Source organism: Miscanthus floridulus, chromosome 10, assembly GCF_019320115.1.
Source record: "Miscanthus floridulus cultivar M001 chromosome 10, ASM1932011v1, whole genome shotgun sequence".
In the NCBI taxonomy this organism is placed as follows: Eukaryota; Viridiplantae; Streptophyta; class Magnoliopsida; order Poales; family Poaceae; genus Miscanthus; species Miscanthus floridulus.
In genome coordinates, this window is record NC_089589.1 from 10851175 (window position 1) to 10862932 (window position 11758).

The following is an 11758-nucleotide window of genomic DNA, read 5'->3' on the forward strand; positions in this document are numbered from 1 at the left end:
GGAGGATTGCACTCTCTGAATGTCCTAAGCGAATGCTTAAGCATAGACCATGATGCTCAAGAATAGCTGTAGAGCTTTGAAGTGAGATCTACTAGGGATCAACAATGTGAAACTCAAGTTGATATTAATAGTATTGACTTGTCGCTACATAACTGCATTAGTGTGACTTGTGACTAAAAAGAAACCTCATGACCGGTTCTAGCCTATTTTTGTGAGCGTTAATGTAGAGGCTCACCTTCAATAAGTAATCTATATACCTATAATATTATATTAATAAAGAGCAAAAAAAAAATCTTCCGTCTGTCACTCTTCCCGTTGTCCATCCATTTCTTGCTCTCACGCTTCTCATTTGAGTTTGGAGTTGGAGCTGCAAAAGTTTTGTCGACACCGCACCACCCATGTTATGGCTTGGATGCCCGAACTCATCCGTGTCGTAGCGCTCATGCAGACATGTGACGCACCTTCTATTTTTTTTTCAACTCGCAACCGGTGCACACAATAGCCACTTATTTAAGTTGACTAAATTCTCTACACGGAAATGATCCTTTATTGGACCAGCATTTGTTATGGGTCTCGGAATTTATTCAATTTAATTTAAAGTTGGCCTTAAATCCAATAAAAATAGCTTGGTAATTGTTATAGGCACGAGCAATGCTCAACGAATTGTACATCCCGTTATAACACTTGGGCATGTTTCTTAGTATTTAATATATACTAGGTTGTTAGTACATCTTTTGTGACTGATGTATACTCCCTCTATACTAAAAAGAATAAAAATCTCACTTCTCAAAATTCAAACAAAATCCTAAATTTAACTAGATTTATAGAAAATAGTACAAATATTTGCATCTTCAAATGAAATTATGAGAACATATATTCCATAGTTAATTTAGTGACACTTATTACACGTCATAAATATAAATATTTTTATATATTTATTAATAAAATTTAAATGAATCCTTGATAAGTCAGGTTTGTTTTAGGAGGAGTAATTTACAAAGTCATGATTTCGGATTTCCTCAGCAAGCAGAAGCACAGCGGCTTCCTGCCGCGCTGGGCCTGGCCCCACTTTTGATCGATCATCCGAATCCACGGCCTGCCTACGTGGAATTTCCTACGCGGGCCTCACATGTCAAGCCACCAACCCGCCCATGTCGCCGGTCGGCGGGCGCCGCGCGGCCGCACCCGCACCCTCCCGCCCCGCCGGCGGCCGTCTACTCTAGGAGACCTCGCTGCCTGTGTCTGGGCCTAGGGTGAATGAATCAACGGAGGAGAACGAGGGCTGAGGCTGTGGCTCGTCGACGTCACCCGCTGGTCGCTGGTGCCCCCTCCCCGGCCGAAACCCACACAGCCGCGGCACGAGCTGCCCGCCATCGCCAGGTAATCAGTTCGAGTGCTGAGCTCTTGATTTGACCCCTCTCCTTCTCATGCTCGCTCCCTCCCAAATGATTTTGCTGGCGGCGCTGTTTCAACTGACGCTGTCTACCTGTTCACATTTCAACAAAGAATTACTCCACTAATGCCGTGCTTGATGGGATTTGGACAGAATACTAGCTTGTGACAACATTTCGTGATGCCCTTAGCCTGCAGGTTTGTCAAAGACGATGACGGGAAGCTACAGTGACTTAGCTATAGTGAAGACTAGTGCAATCCAGCAGTCCTGTGACAAACCAGACAGCGACATCTATCTTGTACTGGCCAATTGGGTATGTGACAAGACATCATGAGCTAGTATTTTCCACAGGGTCGATGTCGATCATTAAAGACGAGTGTGCTGTTAGCCACACAAGAGAAGATGCCAGTTCATTAGTACTGCAGCTGTGGACGCAAGACTAGAATCCTAGACCTGACCCTCTATCCTTCTGTAAACTGCACAGCCACGAAAATGACACACCATACCAGTTCATTCCTCTGAATTCATCTGTCCTCCCTTGTGCCCGTCGCCATATAGGTTCACTGGGAGACGATCGATGGGGGTGGTGGAAACTGTGGTGGATGCTGCGACCGGATGGCTGGTGGAGAGCATCCTTGGGAGCTTCTTCACTCGACAGATGGAGGCGTGGGTGCAGGATGCGGGGCTCGCCGGAGATGTGGAGAACCTTGAGTCTGAGATGAGGAATGTACAGATGGTGCTTGCTGCAGCCGAGGGAAGAACGATTGACAACAAGCCACTGGCCCGGTACCTGGATGAGCTCAAAGAGCTGCTTTATGATGCCGAAGATGTGATGGACGAGCTCGACTACTATCGGCTCCAACAACAGATCGAACAAGGTACCTCACTTAGATCACCACTTTTGTCCTGTACTCTGCTTGCGTGTTTCTTGCCTTGCCTACTTGGTTAATTGGATCTTTTTTCACATGTTTTAACTTGTGTTAGTCATTAAAGGCTGCTTTTGTTTAAGTGTCTTTCTTTAGCTTGTTCACATAACAATAGTCGGTTTGCTTATGCAGGGGAAGGGTGTACAGATCCTGAGGAGAGCTCTGTGTCTTCTTCCACTCCATCTTCTTTTCAACTTGTTGTTAGTTGGTGCTCACGTGACAGAAAAAGGAAGAGAGAGGAGGAGCCAACTCATAGCACCATCCTGCCTCATGAGATTAAACTTGACATTTCTGAGAGCGTCAAGGGGATAGTGAATCGTTTACACAAACTCGGAAATTCTGTGCGGAAGGTTCTTCAGCTAGAGATCTCACGCCCTGTTCCAGGGGAATACCAGAGTCAGTGCATGGCCAAGAACACGCGCCTGACAACTTCTTTTCCAGTTGAAGACAAGGTATATGGAAGGGATGCAGAGAAGGACAACATAGTAGAGCGGTTAATAAATGGGAAATCTAGTGATCTACAAGTTTTGCCTATAGTTGGCATCGGTGGTGTTGGGAAGACGACACTTGCAAGATTTGTTTACGGCGATCAAAGAATCAAAGAACATTTTGGTCTGCGAATATGGGTTTGTGTGTCCACTAACTTCGACACAATGAGACTAACAAGGGAGATCTTGGAGCATGTATGTACAGATAGGCAACAGTTCGAAAAAATCACCAACTTCAATGTGCTGCAGGATATCCTTCTGAAGAATCTTGAAAACAAAAGATTCTTGCTTGTATTTGATGACATGTGGGAGGAAAAGGACAGGAGAGCATGGTTTAGCCTGTTAGCCCCACTGAAACACAATCATGTACCTGGTTGCATGATTTTAGCAGCTACTCGAAGACCATCAGTTGCAAGAATGATAGAAACAATGGATTCGGTATCAGTGAACGGTTTGGATGAAAACCAATTTTGGTTGTTCTTCAAGGCATGTGCATTTGGTAATGAAAGCCATGAGGGCCATCCTAGTTTGCAGTCCATTGGGCAGCAGATTGCTAAAGCACTAAAGGGTATTCCACTGGCAGCACGTAGTGTCGGTGCACTTTTGAACAGAAATGTTACCTACGAGCACTGGAGGACTGTTCAAAACAAATGGAAATTTCTTCAAGAAGATATTGATGATATTTTACCTATCTTGAAGCTCAGTTACGATTTTTTACCGGTGCACCTGCAGCAATGTTTCTCATACTGCTCTCTGTTTCCAGAGGACTATAGATTTAATGGCGAAAATTTGGTCCGTGCTTGGATATCACAAAATTTTGTGCAGTGCCAAGACCCTACCAAGAGATTGGAGGAAACAGGGATGCAATATTTGGATAACTTAGTGGATTTTGGCTTTTTCCAAAAGGTTGACTCAGACTATGTCATGCATGACCTAATGCATGAATTGGCTCAGAAGGTTTCGTTAAATGAGTGTGCTACTATAAATGGATCCAACTCTAGGGCCATTCAACCAAGTGTTCGTCATTTGTCAATCATAACTACTGCTTATGAGAAAGATGGACATTGCAGTATCCCATGTGACAAGTTTCAGAACATACTAGAGAATATTGGGTTTTCGAAAAAATTGAGGACCTTGATGGTTTTTGGCCGAAGCAGCATACATCTATTAAGGTTCCTACACATTTTATGCATGAAGTCAAAAAGTTTACGAGTCGTGAGGATTTATGTGACGCATAATGATGTCAGCACTACATCTGATTTGTTAAATCCATATCATCTTCGCTATCTTGAATTTATCGGTGTGTTCTCCAACACAAATATTTGGTCAAATGTAGACCTTAAGAAGAATATTGTTCTTCCTCAAGCTTTGACAAAATTTTATCACCTTCAATTCTTCAGCGTCGGCATTGGATGCAATATTTCTGTACCTACTAGTATGAACAATCTCATTAATTTACGTAATATTGTTGCCCATGAGAAAGTGCACTCAGAAATCGCTGGTGTAGGGAAGCTGACATCTCTTCAGGGAATAAAATTCAAGGTTCGAATTGTTGGTGAATTTGAGATAATACAACTTCGATCCATGAGCGAGCTTGTAACTCTTGAAATTTCTCAACTTGAAAATGTGAAGACCAAAGAACAGGCCAGCGGAGCTAGGCTGATAGACAAAGAGTATCTGCAAGAATTATCCTTATCATGGAGTGATTTCAGCATGGACCTTGACTCTTTTATAGCTGGGAAAACAGAAGATGTGCTTGAGGGTCTTCAACCACATGAGAACCTCAAAAGTCTACATATATCTGGGTACAGCGGTGCTAACTTACCAACCTGGCTTGCCAGTAATGTGTCAGTTAAGATGCTGCGGATTCTTCATTTAGAGAAGTGCAGGGAATGGCAAATTCTTCGTCTCGAAATGCTTCCGTTCCTTAGGAAGCTAAAACTGATCAGGATGTGGAAGCTGACAGAAATTTCAATTCCTTCCTTGGAAGAGTTGATCTTGATTGAGATGCCAAGATTGGAAAAATGTCTTGGTACTTATGGGAAGGAATTAACCTCCGATCTAAGGGTAATGATGATCAAGGGCTGCCCCCAACTGAACGAGTTCACTCTTTTCCAGAGTTACTTTCTTTTCCAAGTTGAGCAACAGTCATGGTTTTCGTCTCTCAGGAAACTCACCATCTGCTATTGTCCTCATATAATGTAACTACTATTTAATTTTGCTTGAATAGTTGTACTCATTTGCAAATTTTGGCATACTTACTTAGATGAATGATTTTTGCAGCAAGTGGGAAATCCTTCCACTGGCAGGAGTGAGGGCACTCAAGGAGCTGAAGTTAATGGACCTGCATCTTGTGAGAGAGTTGTCAGTTCCTTCTCTGGAGAAGTTAGAGTTGATTAAAATGCCATGCCTGGAAAGGTGCAGTGGGCTGATGGCTCCTCCATCTTCACTTTCACAAGAAGAGCAGGAGGTGTGTCTATCTAGTCTCAACAGACTCATCATCCATGATTGCCCTAATCTGATGATCTCTCGTCCTCTTCCACCTTCTGCTCATATACAGAAAATTTCCATCAAAGGAAAGCTATCAATAAATATAGATGGCAAATCGCTCAATATAAAATCCAATGAGCTGAGTGTGTTGGATGACCAGATCTTAGCATTCCATAATCTTAGGGGCATCAGATGGTTGGACATATGGAATTGTCCAAAATTGATTTCTATTTCAAGTGAAGCTTTCAGCCAACTCACCGGTTTAGTGTCTTTGAGTATACGCAACTGCTCTAACTTGCTCAAGCCACCCATCCCGTTAGAGGCTGCCTCGGAAAAGAGTTCATCTGGAAACATCCCTGCTCTCCCATCTCTCAAACATCTTGATATTTCTTCTTCCGGCATACCAGGGGGGTGGTTGACTAAAATGCTTCCTCATTTGTGGTCCCTTGAGAAATTGAGCTTACGTGACTGTCCACAAATAAAATGGTTATGGATCAGTCAACCTACAGAAACGGAAGGAAGCAACAGTTTGGCTTCAGCAAGGCCGTTGTCAGCAGAAGACCAAATACTATTGAAAGTGCCATCTAACATCCTCTGTTCTCTAAAGCAGCTAACTATTTATAGATGTGTAAATTTGGAGTTTTATGGTGGCAAGAGAGGCTTTGGAGGATTCACCACTCTTGAGGTGCTAGATATCTATGATTGCCCAAAGCTGAGTTCATTGTTGGCGAGCGGAACTAAAGATGTTGATACTAGTAACGTGGATGTTGGATTACTCCCGTTGTCACTTGAAGTGCTTTCTCTTAGTCATCTCCCAGAAAAGTTGCAGTCCCACTTCCATAAAGGCTTGACCTACCTCAGATACTTGAGCCTCATGGATAGCCCATGTTTGAAGTGTGTACAGCTCCATTCGTGCACAGCCTTGGAGGAGCTTCGAATTTTGAGGTGTGAACAGCTGGGTGCATTGGAGGGTTTGCAATTCCTCACCTCTCTTCAAAGGTTGACAATTTCGAGGTGTCAACAGCTTGGTGCATTGGAGGGCTTGCATTTCCTCAGCTGTCTTCGAAGCTTGGCAATCGAGATGAATCCTAAGCTACAGGACCAAGAACAGGATGGAAATCAGATTGAACTGCTTCCTCCATCAATTGACAGACTTGAGATCTCAAATCTCACAAACAATGTCCAGTCCGGTCTGCTGCCCTGCCTCCCTACCATAACCAAATTGGGGATATCGGGAAGTCCAGAATTGACATCTCTACAGCTTGGATACTGTAAGGCACTGACAGAGTTAAGCATTAGACATTGTGAGTCGCTTGCTTCTCTACAGCTGGGATACTGCATGAAGCTGACAGAGTTAGAAATTATAGATTGTGAGTCACTTGCTTTAATCGAGGGATTCCAGTCCATTCCAAATCTGACGTCATTCACAGTAGCTGCCTACTCCGGCTTACCTCCATGGATGGAGCATTTGTTGCAACAACAAGGGACCTGTGAGATCTTGTCTCGACTGGAAAGACTTGAGATTATTGGGGATGCCTCTGTCCTTACCATGCCCCTCTGCAAACAGCTCACGTCTCTACGATACCTAGATTTCTGGGGAAAAAGAACGAGCCCGATGGTCAGCTTAATGCAAGAACAGGAGAGAGCGCTCCAGCTTCTCACCTCCCTCCGAGAGCTCCACTTTGGGGGCTACCCGAACCTCCTGTTACTTCCTGCAGATCTGCGAAGCCTTGTCTCCCTCAAGTCCCTGAGAATCGACTCCTGTCCAAGCATCTCAGGGCTGCCAGAAATGCCAGCTTCATGTGATCTTTATGTGCACGATTGCAGCGAGGAGCTAGCTCAGCGTTTCGAAGAATGGGAACTACGGAGAAGGGAGATGATTGATGATGAGATTTTTGTGCACAGTTCCATCGAGGAGGTAGCTCAGCAATTCGAAGCATGGGAACTACGGAGAATGGAGATGATTGCTCATGAGGTTGTGAATAATTAACCTCAGCGGTCACTTCCAAGGTACACTTTTGTCTTGAGAATAAATTAGCACCCTCACCCTCCCCTCGCTTATAGAATATAACGTAATTATTAATTAATTAATTAATTAATAGCTCTGCAGATGAGACCTTGTACATGCTACCTCTGCCTGTGCTGCTGTACCTACCGTCTTAGTTCTTCAGCTCAAATATTTTCGCATGCAGGTGTCAACGAGTCATACAGACATTTGGCCTTGATGGATTAATATGTAAGCACGGTTGGCGCAGATTGCAGAAGCCCTCTTTTTTAAGTGTTGCATATTATGATCAAGGGCGTATATGACCTTTTTCTCCTCCTTGTCTCCCTCAAGGTCCTGAGGATCTCATTCTGTCTGAGCATCTCGAGGATGATGGAAATGGCAACTTCATGTACAATCTATCATCTATGTGTACAATTGTAGCCAGGAGCTATGCACGCATGCGAAGAATGGGAGCGATGGAGAATGGGAGCAATGGAGAAGGGAGATGAATTAACCTGCCTTCCAAGGTATGTACACAATGAGAGAATTTTCTCTTTAGAAGACATGAACACCCTTACCCTCCTCTTGCTTGAAGTAAAATTAATGAATTAATCAATCGCTCTGCAGACTGCACTCACACGAGATGTTGTAGGTGCTGCCGTTGCCAGTGTTGCTGCGCTCACCCTTCACTCTTCAGCACATATATCTGTGCAGCCGCCATACAGACCTTTGGCCTTCATCACGATTGGTGCAGATTGCAAAAGTCCAAGCAAGTTCAGTGATGCATATTTTTACCAGTGGTGTATATATGACTTCTCCCTCGTTCTTGTTCATTCACTGGATGGCAGCTACTTTTTCGATCGTCTTATGCCTCTGTATTTATTTGTACTACTAGCAGTTTTGCTCATTGGTTTATTTGCTGTTGACATTTCCCTTCTCACTGGTGTGCTGATCTTTAGGACATTATAGGTAATGGAAATGAACTGGATTTGATCCAACTGGCAACTGCTGCTACCTAATTCAGCCCCCCATCTTATGTTTGTTTCTGTTGTGTCATTAATAATCCTCCGATGTGCATGTTTCTATCAGTGGATATTGTTGATGTTAACTTGAAAGCTGCTAGACGATGTCTGTAAGCAATCATCAAGAATTTGCATTGCTTTATCCTTTATTTAGTCCGGGTTCCAATAATTATTGCCTCCTGTCTATGTTCTTTTTGCTGCTGTCGTCTGTTCAGGGGGCCCTATACGTGTCTTGACCTGAAAACACAAGGTCGTTCATGCCTGATGCGGTCGCCTAGTGAAAGATGTGGCCATGAAATTCCACAAACTTGTCTGTGTATTATTCTCCTCTCCAGAGTCCAGACATAAGTCAAGTGATGTGATTTAAGTTGTCTTTTAAGCCAAACCGTTCCAAATTTCAGTTGCATGTGGTATGTTGAGTTTGGATAAATTCAACCCCAGACGGGCCTAAACCTACCCAACACCTAAACTTGGCCCAACCCATCCCTTCTCCTGTGTTTGTCGCATGGACCGAATCGAGCCGAACTGGCCCAGCCCAAGGCGAGAGCACGTGTCTCTTCACAAGGGGCACACTGCTGTCGTCATCTTCGAGTGATTGTCGCGATCTTGTACAGTTGTACTTTCACATACCATGATTCAGAATCAGCATCTGCATTTCCGTTGCGTTGTGGCATGCATGCATATATACATGCTGCATCAGTTTCTGGAGCTTGATTTATTGGTGAATACTGAATAGAAACGCGACTATATGAGTTTGTTCTTGAATCACCCAGACAAGACGGGCGCTAGGCCGCTAGTAGCTCTGACTTATGTCTGGAATCAGGATATAATACTAGCTTATACTGACCAAGCATTTTGGCAAAATGTATGCCTCTCGATCACACAACTTCTCATTCAGTTAGTTGAATTACATCTGAAAAAGTTGAAAGGTAAAGTTCGTTCCTTTCGTCTATCTTGAGCAATAGTACAAAGTAGAGGTTCTTGGTTTGGGTTACTAAAGATGTGTATCATCAGAACTTTCGATCTACTATATCTGCTAAGCATGGTATCTATCTACCAAATCAAAACTACTAAAATCTCACATGCAATCTACATATACCAAATCAAGAAACCGAATGATGCCAATTACTATAACTATCCGAACAGACTTAAACCTTCCTTAAGAAACGCGAGAGACCCCATACGAAATCCTTCCTTTGCGACAGTCTAATGTTGTTGCTGACCGGTGGACGAAGAATCCTCCGTCGTGCCGCCGGAGCCCTGCTGCTGCTGCTGCTGCAATGGCGCCTGCGCTTGCGGGCTGATGTCAATGCCAAAGAGACGCACCACTCTAACAGCTCCTCCGGCCGCCGCCACCGGTGGCGCCGCCGCGATGTTTTCCTCCGCCTTGATCGACAGCGCGAGCGAGAGTCCCACCTCCGCCGACGCCGGTGTCGCCGCGACCGCGATGTCTCCCTCCGCGGGCGGCGGCGGCGGCGGGGGCGCAAGGCACCTCTTCTTGTTCTTCCTGGCGGGCACGATCGGGGGGCCGGTGTAGTGCACCCTCATGTGGCCGCCGAGCGCCGCCCCCGTGGCGAACACCTTGCCGCACATGCGGCACTCATGCGGCTGGTCCGCCTTGCCGCCGCGGCGGATCAGAGGAAATGCGGCGGCGAGGGACGCGCCGCTGCCGCCCGCTGCCGCGGCTGCCATGGCGGCCGCCATGGCCTCGGCCTCCCTCTGCTTGTTCTTGTGCCCGGCGGCGTGGCCGCCCAGGGCCTGGTTGGTCGGGTACGACTTGCCGCACTCCTTGCACGTGTACTCCGTCGCCCGCTCCCGCCGCGGCCGAGGCGGCTGGGGCGCGCGCGGTGGCTGGGCTGCTCGCTCCGGCAGAGGCGGCTGTTGGTGGTGCGCGGCGGGGGCGGCCTGAGGGATGCTGCTGCTGGTAGTGGTCCCGGCCTGACCTTCGCCGTCGGCGGAGATCGTGTTCAGATCAGAATCAGAATCAGAATCAGATACCACCACCGCGGCAGGCTTCTTGTTCTTGTTGCCCCCTGCCTTCCATCCTCGCTTGCCGGTGGCGGCCCAGCCCCGATCCACCGCGTCAGAGGCAGCGGCGGCGGCGGATGACGAGGTCCCCGCGCTGGAACCGGAACCGGTGGGGTTGCCGCCGCCGATGCCGCCGACGTGGTGGTCGTCGCTGAGCGTCCCCTCCGAATCGCACTCGCCCGACGGCGTTGGGGGCGGCAGGGCGCCGGCTGCGCCTGGGCCCAAGAAGAGGATGTCTAGCGCATCTAGCGCGTTGAGGGGGCGGCGGTGGCGAGGGGAGCTGTGCTGCGGACGACGGAAGTCCTCGGGGTCGTACTCGACGTGTGGTTGGAACAGGTGGTAGCGCCGCCCGTCGTAGTCGTCGTCCTCGGTGTCAGAGTCGGAGGACTCGTGGACGAGGACGCGCAGTTCGCCCTCCTCTAGGGCGTCGTCTTCGTCCGGGTCGCGGGCGCAGCGCCGCAGGGGAGAGGAGATTGCGACTCCTCCCATCGGTGGTACCGGCGCTGGCGGCAGCGAGGGATTGGACATCGGAGTCGAAGTGGTGTGGACCGGTGGACGGAGTGGCCGCGCGCTCTCTCGCTCGAGGAGGAGGAGGATTAGCTACCTAGGGTTTCTTGTGTGGGGTGGGGTGTTGGGTTCTTGCTTCTTGTGGGTGGGTTTGGAACGACGACAGCGGCGACGGGCAGTGCGGTGGCTAGCTTATATGGCGGCGGAAAAGTAGGGCAAGGGTTGCGTGCGCGCGGGCGTCGGAGAGCTGCCAGCGAGGTTTCGCGCGCCGCAAGCCGCAGAGCGTGTGTGGATGTGGATTGGATCGGGTAATTTTAGTTTAAATTAACTGAAAAATATTATTCTGACTGAATTTTTATAAAAGAAAAATACTGTTTTAATTAAAAAAAAATTTAGCTTAAATTAACTGAAAAATATTATTCTGACTGAATTTTTATAAAAGAAAAATACTGTTTCAATTAAAAAAAGAAATGGAACAAACTGAATACGAGGTAAGCCGATCGGGCCGTTGTGTGCGGTGCGGACTCGAGTCTAGCTCCGATCAACTCCCGAATCCCGATCCAACTCGATCCGTCCGCCAACCGACTTTGCGTCGTATCGTACCAGCTCCCAAACGGCAAGTGAATTAATCGTGATGGATTCTGTATCTATGTATGTATATGTATTTCAGTGGCAAAAGTATACGTACCTATATACTCTGCTAGATACGTATAATCGGTGAAATATTATATATAAAATGGTAAGATCGATCGATCGGTCCAGTTGATTTTTGTTTTGACACATTAATTCTCTACTAGCTAGTCTCAAGATATTGTCTAGCTAGCTATATAGCAAGGCACGTTTATTAGTGTTACTAGGCCAAATAATCGTTTGATTTGTTAGCTGAGCGTAGATGTATGTACAGATAGACAAACGAT

At 46.7% G+C, this 11758-nt stretch overlaps 1 protein-coding gene across 6 annotated transcripts; it reads left to right on the forward strand.

The window, feature by feature from the left end:
- Positions 1-1266: 1266 nt before the first annotated feature.
- On the forward strand, positions 1267-8330 carry LOC136486233 (disease resistance protein RGA2-like). Of its 6 annotated transcripts, XM_066483109.1 has the most exons (8): positions 1267-1380; positions 1584-2271; positions 2452-5008; positions 5091-5277; positions 5368-7307; positions 7400-7533; positions 7636-7811; positions 7937-8330. In XM_066483109.1, the coding sequence occupies exons 2-5, from the start codon at positions 1971-1973 to the stop codon at positions 7285-7287; spliced, it is 4965 nt and encodes a 1654-aa protein (XP_066339206.1). In that variant the 5' UTR covers positions 1267-1380; positions 1584-1970; the 3' UTR covers positions 7288-7307; positions 7400-7533; positions 7636-7811; positions 7937-8330. The 6 variants fall into 6 exon arrangements, with proteins under 6 accessions (XP_066339206.1, XP_066339202.1, XP_066339201.1 ...); XM_066483105.1 differs by having other exon boundaries at positions 1268-1380; positions 5091-7307; positions 7912-8330; XM_066483104.1 differs by having other exon boundaries at positions 1268-1380; positions 5091-7307.
- Positions 8331-11758: the final 3428 nt, after the last annotated feature.

Bases quoted from the DNA above. Each gene is read 5' to 3' on its own strand.
- LOC136486233 (XM_066483105.1), top strand. From the start codon at position 1,971: ATGGGGGTGGTGGAAACTGTGGTGGATGCTGCGACCGGATGGCTGGTG. The intron at 2,272-2,451 runs GTACCTCACTTA...TTGCTTATGCAG, and splicing joins CCAACAACAGATCGAACAAG to GGGAAGGGTGTACAGATCCT. The intron at 5,009-5,090 runs GTAACTACTATT...TGATTTTTGCAG, and splicing joins TGCTATTGTCCTCATATAAT to CAAGTGGGAAATCCTTCCAC.